The sequence below is a fragment of the Mus caroli genome, unplaced genomic scaffold, assembly GCF_978045245.1.
Source record: "Mus caroli unplaced genomic scaffold, Mus_caroli_1 scaffold_10, whole genome shotgun sequence".
Classification (NCBI taxonomy): Eukaryota; Metazoa; Chordata; class Mammalia; order Rodentia; family Muridae; genus Mus; species Mus caroli.
In genome coordinates, this window is record NW_028227265.1 from 65690048 (window position 1) to 65704082 (window position 14035).

At 38.4% G+C, this 14035-nt stretch overlaps 1 protein-coding gene across 2 annotated transcripts in view; it reads left to right on the forward strand.

The window, feature by feature from the left end:
- Tll1 (tolloid like 1) overlaps window positions 1-14035 on the forward strand; it is a 206235-nt gene that overhangs the window by 126691 nt on the left and 65509 nt on the right. For both annotated transcript variants that reach the window (XM_021170021.3, XM_085843944.1), the window contains 3 exons: window positions 4344-4446; window positions 7270-7386; window positions 8354-8499. In XM_021170021.3, the coding sequence (XP_021025680.1) occupies window positions 4344-4446; window positions 7270-7386; window positions 8354-8499 (366 nt within the window). The remainder of the gene's footprint in view (window positions 1-4343; window positions 4447-7269; window positions 7387-8353; window positions 8500-14035) is intronic.

Consider the following 14035-nt stretch of genomic DNA (forward strand, 5'->3'; position numbering starts at 1 on the left):
TACTGAGGAAAGTCCTATAGCCATCAAACACAGTGCATTAGATTTTCTTAGGTTTCCTCTGGCCAGAGTTCAGTAATCTGTTATAGTCTGTTGCTTTTAATTCTAATATCTTTCTCCAAAAGCCATAAGTAACATCAACCAAATGTACTTCATATATAAGTTACCTCTCCTTATCTCTCAAAGGTGCCAGTGCTATTGTAATTGGCCTTTTAATGGTGCCATGGAATTTGTGTAAGGAGTGAGCATTGTCTTGATTGTGCAATCAGTCATACATTGATTCTTGCTCTGGAGACTTGCAGATATCCAGATCCTTGAACAGCTGATCTGCCTTTCTTCAAGATTCTTCACTATGCAGCGCTGTCAAACAGAGTCTTTAATGAGCAAACTCAGCTGCAAGTCTATCACTTAAACTTTGCAACTGCATCTCCTCACAGACCAGGAAACCTGAGAGCTTTCTTCCTGCTTTGTCTCCATTTGTGTTCGGAAGGAGCTGTGATTAATTTTAAATTGATGCTTATTACCACCAGGAACGAAATACTTCTTCTAATGCAGCATTCACTTATTATTCTTTGATAGGAACATGGTTACATAAACCGGTATAATAGAAAACAAACCATTGTTTACCAAGTGCTTTTGATTTGTAATTCAACTAGGGATTCTTCTAGCAGCATTACTCAAAGGCTGGGATTTTTACCTCCATAGCCACGGCCCCATGATTTGATTTTAGAAAACCTATCTTTATTACATTTTCTACTTCTAAAGGATTCTGTGTTTTGTATTAGTGTCAGGCCGGTTTTCTTCCTCCATGGTGCTTGGAGCTTAAACTAGAAGATTAAAAACAAGATAGGAAACTCTTCTGTTCAGAATTATCCTCTTGTCTAGCTCTCTGTGTGTGTGTGGGGGGGGGGCATTCTATGATTTCATGTATTAACTGTTTGTTAGCAGTCCAGAGACATAATTTCCAGTTTGAGTTGATGGTGGTGATAAATGGATTTCCAGTTTAGCTGATTCTTTAGGAGGGAAATTGAAACTACTTGAACATGATTGTAAAATTGCCTCTTAAGTTTCTCTTAAGTTTAAGAGAGGCCACCCAGGAATTTCAATTATTATCTTTGTGTCTTTATCTCACCTCTGCTTCTCTATAGTCATAGATTTCTCATCCAGTGAGGATAATCTGAAGTCCTGATGTTTGCTGTAGGTAGAATTTTTGTTTATTAATCATTTTGTTTACATTTCAAATGATACCCCCCTTCTTGGTTACTCCCCCACAACTCCCTATCCTACCTCCCCTTTACCCCCTCCCCTTTGCCTCTATGAGGGTGCTCCTCCACCCATTCACCCACTCCCACCTCACCCCTCTAACATCCCCCTATGCTGGTGCACCAAGCCCCCCTGCCCTCCCATTGATGCCAGAAAAGGCCATCCTCTGCTACATATGTATCTGGAGTCATGGCTCCCTCCATGTGTATTCTTTGGTTGGTGGTTTAGTCTCTGGGAGCTCTGAGTGGCCCACTTAGTTGATATTTTTCTTTGTATGGGCTTGCCATCGCCTTCAGCTCCTTCGGGCCTTCCCCTAGCTCTTCCACTGGGTTGTCCAGGCTCAGTCCAATGGTTGGCTGTGAGTATCTACATCTGTATTGGTCAGGTGCTAGTAGATCCTCTCAGGAAACAGCCATATCACACTCCTGTCAGCAAGCGCTTCTTGGCATCAGCAATAGTGTGGAGGTTTGGTGTCTGCAGATGAGATGGAACCCTAGGTGGGGCAGTCTCTGGATGGCCTTTCCTTCAGCCTCTGCTTCATTTATTGTTCCTGTGTTTCCATTAGACAGGAACATTTCTGGTTAAAAATTTTGACATGGATGGTGGCCCCATCCCTAAACTGGGAGCCGCGCCTACCATTGGAGGTGGAATCTGCAGGTTCTCTCCCCCCCTTTGTTGGGTATAAGGTTTATTTACAGGGACCTTGGCTCCATACTCTGAAGGTGTGGGCTCAGGATGAGTTTGACTATAAGTAGTGCTTCCTTTGCTTTCCCCCCTCCTTTTGTGTATATGTATGTGATGTGCATGGGTCACATGTATGTGAACTAGGCATGTTTGTATACATAAGTGCACATGCATGCAGAACCAGAATTTAATGTTTTCCTCCATTGATTTCTATCTTACACATCAGTGCAGCATCTCTCAGTACAATGCAGAGCTTATTGGTTTGGATAACCTAACTGGCCAGCTTGATCCAAATGTTCCCTGTCTTTGTATCCTAGGAATCCCTAGGATGACAGGTGGGCTGCCATGCTTGCTTGGCACTTAAGTGGGCACTGGGGCCCAAACTCTCGTCCTCATGTTCTGCTGCTGTTTTTCTCTTTATCCAATGTGTGATTCCCCCTAACCCCTAACAGTGTTCAGTTTTCTCTTTTTTTTTCCTTTTCCCCCTACAAGATAGTGGGTTTTTTTTTTATTACCTTTCTACATAAGGAAATAGGATTTTCAGATACTATAGTGTTCAAATTTGAATTTCTTAAGGAAGTGCCATTTCTTTTCTAATGGGCAAACCAGTTTACATTCTCAACAGTATACTCACATTTCATACCTAATTTTTAAATCTCTCTGTTTTTCTCAAACAATTATTCTAATAGATGTGAAATAGTATTTCATTGTGGTTTTAATTTGCATTTCTTGGATGATTAGTGCTATTGAACATTTTTATATCTATTTATTTTTATTAAAAAGATATTTTGATATAATATACTCTGATTAGTTTCTCCTCCCTGAGCTTTCAGACCCTATCTGCTTCCCCACCAACCCGAATCTACACCCTTTCTTTTATCTCCATCAGAATATAATAGACATTAAAATATTAATATTAATAATATTGAAATAAGAAAAGAGGGAAGCATATTTGTCATCAGCATTGGCAGGGTACTCTGAATATGGTTGTAAGCTTATTATCTCTGTTTCTCTGTCTGTCTGTCTCTCTGTCTGTCTTTCACTTCCTCCAACTTTTCCACTCTCACTAAAAGTTTCTTTGAACATTGCTATAAACCATCATTTTATAGGAAGGCATTTCAAATATTCACAATTTATTGCTTTTGGCTAACATCCATTTTAGTATCTAAAGAGCAAATTTATTATGAGCCTAAAACCTATTAGATGCATTTAAAGTACCAGAGGGTTAACTGGGCTTTTGAATATACAAAATGGTTTCCAAATAATTTGACATCACAGAAGTACAAGTCTCATTTTAATTCCATTGTATGTTTGGTATAACCAAGGAAAATAAGTTAAAGCTTTGAAAACTGAAGAGTTTTATGAAGCCATGAAAAAAATTATCTTTTCCAGGACTTTTCTTTATTGTCTTTATAAAAAGCATCATCATTCCAAACAAAGGGAAGAATAAAGGGTCGTACACAAGGTCGTCCAGCTCGGAAGCCTTCACATGAATGTTCTTGGATCTGGAGAACTGCTGTGCCATCTGCCTTTAGTCACACTCAGAGGGGTAGATCTGAATGTTAGAGCTGTGTTTAAACATTTCAACACACACAAAGATATTATGTTCTGGGAATACAGCACATGGTGTTTATTTTTAACATAATTATACTTGTCTTGATGGTTGTCTTTAAAATAAATTATTAAAAAGAAGTCATTCGTGGAAAAAGTGGAAATTATTCATGGTTCAAACCTTTTATCCCAGGAAAAATTCAAAATAAACTTTTTGAATAAAGGCTCCTACTTGTTTTGGGACTGCTTCAATTAAAACTATGGATTTCAGGTTGATTGCTAAAGTGCTTTCTCTACCTATTGGTTAACATTGTGCTGCTGTTGTTGCTTTGATTAAATATTAATCAGAATGCAGCTGTGGGGTGGTTTGTTTGTTAAAGTGCTGGCTTTAGTTCGGATCTCTAGACTACAAAGCTGAGTGCGATGTCAGTCAAAGTGAGTGTCCCTGCGATCCCAGCAGAGGTGCAATGAGAGACAGAGATGGAGGCTTCCCTACAAATTCTCTCCAGTATAGCTTACCTGGTAAAGTTCCAGACCGACTAGATACCTTTTCTCCAACACAAGATGGAAGATGTCAGAGTACTGACACTTGAGGTTGCTCTCTGATTTCTATACACATGCTATGAGCATGTAATATCCACACACTTACATGCTCTCATACATATGAGTGATCACACACATGCAGATCATATTAATGAGAATAAGAACATGTGGATTCAAGTTTTTAATTAAGTTGCCAGTGCTCTATGAATATAGACAAGAGGAGTCTATTTTTTGTTTTCTTGCATTCCCCCTTGGAATCAAATCTCTATGTGCTAACAGTCAATTTTACTTCCTGTGCTTTGCAGATTGTCTTGAATTTTACCACGATGGACCTATACAAAAGTAGTTTGTGCTGGTATGATTACATTGAAGTAAGAGATGGTTACTGGAGGAAGTCACCTCTCCTTGGTAAGACATGACTCATCTCCTCTGTAGCTGGGGCTGTATTCTATCTATGGTTGAGGCAGGCACTGTTTCTAAGAGTTATCACTTTCAATCTATATGACTGAAATTGTTTATATTTTTAATTGTATGTTTTTCCAACCATACCGAAAACTGCTCAAGGACAAACAGATGAATAGATTGATTCACTGATTTAAAATAACTTAAATATGGGTTAGATTATTTGATCTGAACACAGTGATTAAGCATAGCTTCCCAAAGATTTTGCTTATTGATTCCACACAGCATTTATTTCTGAATTAGAAATTTAAGGGTAATAGTTTTGATAGGTTGCATATGTATATGGTGTGTGTGTGTGTGTGTGTGTGTGTGTGTGTGTGTGTGTGGTCTCTTTCCCAAGGCAGGAGTGTGAGTTATCAGGTCCATCTTTGATAGTTGCCTTCCTGTGAGTAGTGAATGCGTTCCTCCTATAAACATCTCCGTTTTTCTTGGAGAAGAGGCATCTGTATTTATGTCAGTAACTGCAGTTCAGATTGGTGCTCAGGGATGTCTGATCCCATCTTTAAACCACAGACTACACAAGATGCTTTCATGAAGCATTGCTCAGAGGTGGGAGGAGCTGTGACCCCCAACCACAGTCCCACAGCTCCTCTGCTTTGGTGTTCTTTCCTTCCCAGTTGTGGCTTCCCTTCATTTTTAGTCATAGCTTAGCCCCACTGAGGTTTTGTCCTGTACTGATCCAGCCTTAATATCTAAAACCTGCTGAATGGACATTGCCTTACTTGATGTGGAAACTAACTTAGTAAGTCTGTGCCATCTCTGGAAATACTTCAAAACAAGAACAAAAAAAGGTCAAACTGATGTAATACTTCAAGTCGAGGAAAACAAAGCTCTGTTTTCTACATCTAGTTTCTCAGCCTGTGTAAAGCACAGTATCACAAGTGTAGTTGGGATTCCAAGGAAACACTTCAGTGGCTTCCAGTTGTAGAATCCAATCTGAATCTACATTCAAGAAAGCACTTGGTGGAATATCACCACCAGCCTCCCTGGTCCAGTGTAGAGGGTTCCACCACACTGACTCACTGTGATACAGTTATGTGTGAAATCTCTCCCAAGGGTTCCTTGAAAGACTGAGCTCTGAGTGAAATAGCTGTGATTCACAACATCAACTCACCAGGAAAAACGTTAGAACCGCAGAGACTCTAGCTGCCACTTCACACCCTCTTAGACGGAGGATGATTTGAACAGATTTCTCCATAGTTTGAATGCATGTAATAGTGAATGAGTATGTCCTTTGCCAAGTCTCTTTAATTTAATGCATAGCTTCAAAAGTATTTTTTACTGACTGACCTTTCCTATGAATTTTTTATTCAATTTAGCTATTTTTTTCTTTAAACTTATGGGTATGATTATTTTCAGCAATACACAGACATGCATAGTAATGCTGGGAGCTGCTGTTCTGTCTCATGTTGATCTGAGCCAACAGTGTATATGTGTTTACACATTGTGACTATAAATGTTAGTAAGGCCTAATAAACAAAAAAGGAGACCAATGAAGGGAAGACTAGGTCTTGGTGAAGGACAGTGACTGGACTAAAGGATGTGTCCTTTAGGACTGAGAGGAAAAGAGACAGAAGGGACAGGGGTACAGAGGAGAATGGGGGAGTGGGGAGGAGTGAGATGAGACAGAAGGAGAACATGCTAAACACACTTCATTCAAAAGTGCCACAGTGAGATTTAGTAGCTGTATGCTAGTTTAAAATCAAAACAATTATAAGAATGGTTAAAAGTATAGTATGATTGTAGAGTTATTTTATAGTGTGTGTGTGTGTGTGTGTGTGTGTGTTGAAAGATCTGTATCGGGTAGCGAGCAATGACTCTGTGGAAGGATGATGTAGAAAGGAAGGTCGAATTCTATGACTTTACTCATTTTCTATTGTCTCCTAATAACTCACACATATATATATACAGAATATGATCAGCACTCAGAATCAATTTGATATAACTATTCTGGTTATAATACCACAGACTATTATAGCTTTATCTGAGCTGGGTGTGTATATTAATGTAAGGCACCTGAGGTGTCTTACACTTTTTGTTCTGAGATGTTGTCATTACCTTGATGAGGGGAGGAACTTCTCTTTGTGTTTGAATCAAATTGTACCCATTGGGGGTGATCACATTGATGACTGCTCTAATTTCTCAGCACAACTTGAGACTTTTTCTATTCTCATAGAGTCATAGCACCACCTTGAAGCATCATGTGATCTTTGATGAACTTGGGGGGTTAACTCGTAATTCTTTATATGACAATGATATGGGTGTCCGTTGGCAGAGGATTTTGAAGTGGTTTGAAGAGAGTGCTTTATTTCGTTACCTTATTAAGGTAAAGTTATGGCTCCAAACCAGTGGTTATCAGCCTTATGATTGTTGTGACTCTATAATACACGTTCTTCATAATTTTCATCCCTACTTCATAAGTGTAATTTTGCTGTTGTTATGAATCATAATGTAAATATTTTTGAAGCTTGAGGTTTGCCAAAGGTGTTGTGACCTACAGTTTGAGAAACACTACTCTACCAGAGATATGAGCCAAATACATGCGTATATGTGTGTATGTGTGTGTGTGTATATATATATATATATATAGATAGATAGATAGAGATAGATAGATAGATAGATAGATAGATAGATATAGACATAGACATAGACATAGACATAGACATAGATATAGATTATAACTCTTGTGGAGCACAAGTCTTTAATTCGATGCACAGTGTATACATATTCATATTTAGGAGCCTCTGTCTATTCTTTAATTTCTTTTAGGTAGATTCTGTGGGGACAAAGTGGCTGGAGTTCTTACATCTACAGACAGCAGAATGTGGATTGAGTTTCGTAGCAGCAGTAACTGGGTAGGAAAAGGGTTTGCAGCCGTCTATGAAGGCAAGTCACATTACACTTAAGAAGTCACTTAAATCCCTCGCATCTCAACAAAGATGTTTCCTTTGGTTTCATTAAAAGAATATGGAAAGCTTATTTTTGCCATTACATAATTTTAATAAGCCAACATGATGATGTTCACAGGATGATCTTAATAAAAATACTCGATAAGTTTAAATGGCAAGAACAGGTTTCCCAGTGTAAGCGATACAGTAATAACTCAGGAGAGACAAAGCAAATAGACAACAGTTCTTATGTTTGTTTTATGAGGCTGTGAAATGCTAAGAAAAATTAGAAATTTTCTTTGTACTGATTTTCTTTAAAAATCGGTTTGATGCCTGGAATGGTGAAGTACCCCATTCTAGGGCACTGTACAGAGGGTGATTGTGTACAGTAATGAAGCATTCTTTGTCTAAATGGGAGAGTCGGCATGTGAGAAAGAATGTATTACATGCTTTTGTTCTATATTTCCTAAAGACAATGAGCTGGCATCCAGCTCCTGGCTGTACACCAGCCTTTTTAGGCAGGTTGTGGGTGTATAAATCCCTTTTCCATACAGGAGATTAAGTAGTTTCCAAGGCAGAAGAGTCCCACTTCCCTTAAAACTTAAGTAAGTGGGAAATTTTGTTTTAAAGATTCACCTCCTGGTGGGGGAGAGGATTACTGGACAGACCCATAGAGGCTGCATACCACTGCTGTCAGAAGCTGCAGTGTTTCTGCCCAAAGTGAATCTTTGCTAATAAGCTCTTTTACCTGTGTTCAGAAGCCCAAGAAATCTTCACAGGGAATCACAGAACAAATTCAGCGAACAATTGTTCACCCCATAATTTTGGTAGCACTACAACTGTCCAGTTTTGATTTTCTTTATGGCGCGGTCTTTGCATTCTCATAGAACTGACCTTAAATACTTTGAAGAAAAATACGATTAAATAACCTTTTGGGACTTATTTGTTTGTTTTGCCTTCCTCAGCGATTTGTGGAGGGGAGATAAGGAAAAATGAAGGGCAGATTCAATCTCCCAATTACCCCGATGACTACCGACCAATGAAGGAGTGTGTATGGAAAATAATGGTGTCCGAGGGCTACCATGTTGGACTGACCTTTCAGGCCTTTGAGGTAAAGTCTTTTAGGAAAATTTCATGGTGACATGTTCTCTATAAATGACAGCAGCATTTAAGGGCCTCCTCATTAAGTCAGGGTAGAAGCAGAGAATCAGCCTTTTAATCAGCGAAGAAGCAGAGGGTAGCCTATAAAGTGTAACAGCAAGAAAGAAAGGTTGTTTTTTTTTTTTCTTTTTTTGCTTGTTACAGCCATTTGCAAGAAGATTAAAGTGAGTTTATATTAACTGTGCTATTTGAATTAGAATGTTTGAAGTGTTGATAGCTTTTGAAGCTTTTTTTTTTTTTAAAGCAAATGTATAGGCCTCTGTCAAAAGACTGCTTGGAGGGTCCATTAAATCACAAAACCTTTATTTCCCCTCTAGAGGTTTCTTTTTATGTTGTGATGGAGAACATTCTTTTTAGCTTTTATATGATTACAAAACTTGTTTATATCGAGTATAATATTCTCAGAAGCTTTTAACTTCATCAAAAAGTTACTTGTCAGTGCTTTGGGGAGAAAGCTCACTGGATAAATCACCTGCCTGAGGACCTGAAGTCCCATTCCCCAGAACTCACATAAAAGCTAGCAGGTGTGGAGGCCACCTGTGACGCCAGCCCTCCTGGAGTGGGCTCTCAGAGGAAAAACAGCCACCTAGGCTCTCCAAGTCCCTAAGCTCTGAATTCAGCCAGAGAATCAGCCTCAGTAAATAAACAATAGAAAACAGAGTGTTGCCAACTTCTGGCCTCTACATGCAAACACAGCCCAAAACACACAAGCGCCCATTCACATGTGAACACACATACAGACAAACATAAATACTACACACACACACACACACACACACACACACACACACACACACACACGTGCACCAAAACCTGACTCTGAGACTACTAATCAAGATAATTAATATAGTTTTCCTTCCTCCCTTCCTTCCTTCCCCCATTACTTTCTCTCTCTCTCTCTCTCTCTCTCTCTCTCTCTCTCTCTCTCTCTCTCTCCCCTCCCTTCCTCTCTCCCCTCTTTCTCTCCTTTTCTCCTTTCCTTCCTTCCTTCCTTCCTTCCTTCCTTCCTTCCTTCCTTCCTTCCTTCCTTCCTTCCTTCCTTCCTTCCTCCCTACTTTCCTTCCATCTGTATTACAATAAAAACCAAGAAAAGAAGCAATTAGAACTAAAGATATGGAGAAATGATTTTAAGGACCCTGTAGCATGCTTCGGTTAGTCAAAGAATCTAGAAAGTAAGAGCTCTAAGTGATGTGGGAAAGCCTAATAAGATGATAGGGCATCCAGTACAGGGGAATGCCAGGGCCAAGAAGCAGGGGTTGGTGGGTAGGGGAGCAGGGCGGGAGGATGGTATAGGGAACTTTTTGGATAGTATTTGAAATGTATATAAAGAAATTATCTAATAAAATAAATAAATAAATAAAAGATGATAGGGCATGATGGGTCCAAGTAAGACCTGGGAATCCAGATGTCTCAGAGGAGAAGTATTTTTGAACTGACCACAGTAAACCTGATTCACTGTCCAGCCATCAAAAAGCAGAAGCTCCCCTGCAATCACTGGTAAGGTATACTTGGCTCTGAGAGCAAAGACTGTGGTCATTGTCACCACAGCAACAGCATCAGGGGCATCTAGATGACATCTATACAGTTAAAGCCTCTCTGGTCTCACCTACAGACCTCTGTGAACCATCTTTGATTCTTATATCTTCTCTCTTGAATTTGCTACTTTATTTCCCACACACATTTTTCATCATGAAAAATAAGTCTTTTCTGTTTTGACCACAATGTTGTATTTTATACTTCTGACAACTCTGCAGTTGGGAAATCTTGGTTTTGAAATTTATTTGTGTTTGATGTTTGTTCTTTTAATTTTAATAATAAACATTATTCAAATACACTAGCTTACAGAGAAGAGCGAACTAAAGTGTCTGATTAAAATCTTGGGCTGGAGAGATGGCTCAGTGGTTAAGAACATTTGCTGATAGTGCAGAGGGCCTAAATCTGGTTCTAACTCCCTCATCAGATGGCTCACAAACACCTATACCTATGGTTCTGGGGAATCTGCTTTCTTATGGCCTCTATAGGCAATGAACGTACACGGTGCACTCACATGCACTCAGAACTATACACATCTACATAAAATAAAAAATAAATCTTAAAAATATATACCTATGAGCCCCATTGCCATTTTATATATTTAATTGAAGATAATGAAGCATCATAAAAGAAATAGTTCAATAAATTATGAAAGATTTTTTATTATAGAAATGATGTCTAAAAACTGAGAAATTTGAGGATAGTAGCTTGACTCTTCTGAATTTTACTTATATCAACTAAATTGTTGGTGATCAGTTTAGTAGTAGCAATTTTAAGGGTACAAAAATCACTGAAAAAAGACCCCAGACTCATTATACAAAGACAGAAAAAAACTAAATCTACAGAAATAACCAGCATGCGAGAATCAACCATTTTTCAAAATGGCAACCCCAGCCAAAGGCTCCCAGGTCTTCTTATAGGGGACTAGGGGAGCTCTCTAGAAGGTTAGGTAATCTAAAATTTCACTGGTGGGTGCTAGGGGCTCATAGGTAGACAGTGTTCTGCATTCCTATGTCATGAATGTTTAACCATAGGATAAGCTAGATCTGCCCAAAACAGATAGCCTGTTCTGCAATATTTTCCCATTCTTGTGGTTATCTTCAGGCTGTTCTTTGGGAGGGGGTTTTATGACCTTGTTTCTGCATTTTATGGTCTGTTCCGAGAGCTGGTGTCTTATGTTCCAGCTCCTGGGACTTATGTTCTGTTCCTGGAGCTGGTGCCTTATAGCCTTCTTTTCTAAATCAAGCCCAGTTCCTAAATGGAGACAAATGGGGTTTATGATGTCCTTTCACAATCTTCAAAAGTAAGATGGTATAAAGATAATAGTCTCATCTTTGACACAACTATATATACATAAGCCACTTAATTTTTATTGATTGGTAGAATGATTTAATGACCACTATGCTTTTGAGGTTGAGTTTGGCATATATAACATTTTATTACTATCTTCAATTTTCCACCTTTTCTTCATTTTGACTTATTTCTATTGTTTCTGTCTCCACTTATGTGTTGAACACATTCTCTTAAGTGATTGAACCTAAATCAGCAATTAGCTTGATTACATACTGACCATCTCCTCTTCAACTCATTTCAACACTTGACCTCAGCACTCATGCAAAGAGTGTCATCAAATCTGCTCTATCACTTGAATAATAACACACAATGATTTATATCAGCCACTTAGTCAATGCCATGCCTTACTGCATGCTTTGAACTTGAGGTGACAAAGAACTGCAGGCCTTGACTCTTGATCTGCATGTCTTATTTCGTGCAGTATGAGGTTGTAACGTCACTTACAAACACAGAAAGGGGTTTGAGTGTAAAATAAAATCCTGATTCAGTTGCTGTGATTCAGTCCCTTTCTCACTCCTGTACCATTGGTCTTATGATCTTCCTTACCTTCTAAAGAAATACTGCTTCTTCTCATATGACAACTTTTTCTTTCAGTGTTCCACTGATTCTAGGTCTCTTGACATTCCTATTTTTTTCCTATTTCTCTCTCTGTTCATTTCCTTTTTCAAAAGACGTATACTTGACAGCTCAATTTCAGCCATTTTACACAAATTTATTCATTGCAATTATGACAGCTTGAATTTAAACCAAGGATCAATGTATAGATTTGCTTCGTGTTTCTCATTAAAATATATTCACATAGAGCAAAGGCATTTCATATGCTAAGGGTGTCTTCAGCACCAATGACTCTCTGAGTAATATTTGGTAATGTAAAGGTTGGATATCTGTGTGACAGTATGTGGTATTCAGTGGTTGGACATTTGCATGCCACCCCCCTTTTTAAAGAAAGGTACTCAAGTTTCAATCAGAGGCTCTAAGAATAAGTAGGTAAGCTAGATTTATTGGTATAATCTCTGGCTGAAGTTAGACTAGATATCCCGAGTTCTAAAAAATTCAGAAAGGGAAAAGCCTTAGGTGTCCTAGGAGAAAGAACCAAGCCTGGATACTTTTATTTATTCAGTTTGAGTTTTGTACTGATTAAAATCAAATCGGCATTGATTGTGCAGTTGATTCTGGTTTTACTTGCTAATTTTCCTACTCAATAAAAATTATAAGCCGGGCGTGGTGGCGCACGCCTTTAATCCCAGCACTCGGGAGGCAGAGGCAGGCTGATTTCTGAGTTCGAGGCCAGCCTGGTCTACAAAGTGAGCTCCAGGACAGCCAGGGCTATACAGAGAAACCCTGTCTCATAAAACCATAAAAAAAAAAAAAAAAAAAGAAAAAATTATAGAAAGCCCACATCAGTATTCTATTCATGTTTTCATATTATTTAAAGGAAGATACCAAACACCTAACAGGCACTTTACAAGTTGTGATCAGCCTTACTAAGCAAATGTGTGCTCAGATAAACTCCTTTCATTGCAAGAGTCATAGTGTTGTTGGCTGTGAGTTTGGTACTAATGAATTGACAATGAAAATTCAAGTAGCCTGAAATAGCCATACACCTAAAACAAAGTTGTTCCATGATTGTGGATAAACATTTTGTGACTAGACTCTTAACAGAAATCCAACAATGTGTTTGCCAAGGAGCAATGTATCCATAATTGTTAATTCACTTCTTCACAACAACTTTATAGAACATCAGTACTTATCACACTGTGAGTATACACAGATCAGGTGTACATGTTTCCTTAATCATTCTAGTACACATTTAGTTTAATTCCTTTTTTAAAAATTTACATATTTATTTGTACAATGGAAATGTTTGCTCTAAGCCTGTGTCTACTCGAGATGAGCAGCTGAGGACAGACACCAGAACTCAAAGCCTGGTTGAATTCAACTAATTATCTGTTCATATGAATCTGGTTTTGTTTAGACATATATTTCTGTGGGGCTAGAGAGAAAAGCATATTTGGTTTCTAGAATCTACATGGTACATTATAGCCTTCTATAACTCCAGTTATTTGGCTCCCACAGACACTAGGCATGCATGTGGTACATATATGCAAAGAAATAATCATACACATCAAATAAAATGTGAAAAGGAAATTCTTGAATACTATGTTTACATTATAAAGAATACATCTTTTTTCAATTTTTTTAATTTAATCTTTGAGGACTTAATATACAAGTTTTATATCTATATCATGCCTTTTCTTCCCCCAACTACACCAATATTTCTCCCTCTCCCTCCCTCATTCATGATTTATTTAATTATGATTGTTACACATATATGCATGTATATGTACATATTTGCACACATGTGTACTCAACTTTCTGAAGGTCTTTACCATTGGTCATATTCATGCCTATGTGGCCAGGGGTAGCTATTTGGGATTAGGCAACCTAAGTGGGAGCTTATCTCTTGAGGAAACTGATTCTCCTTCTCTCAGCCTCAGTTAACCACCATTCTTTTCATTTAGGGGTGGGACTATATGGAACACCCCTTGTCCATGTTGGTGTTGTCATAATGCTGGTCTTGTTTAGGAAATCATACTGCT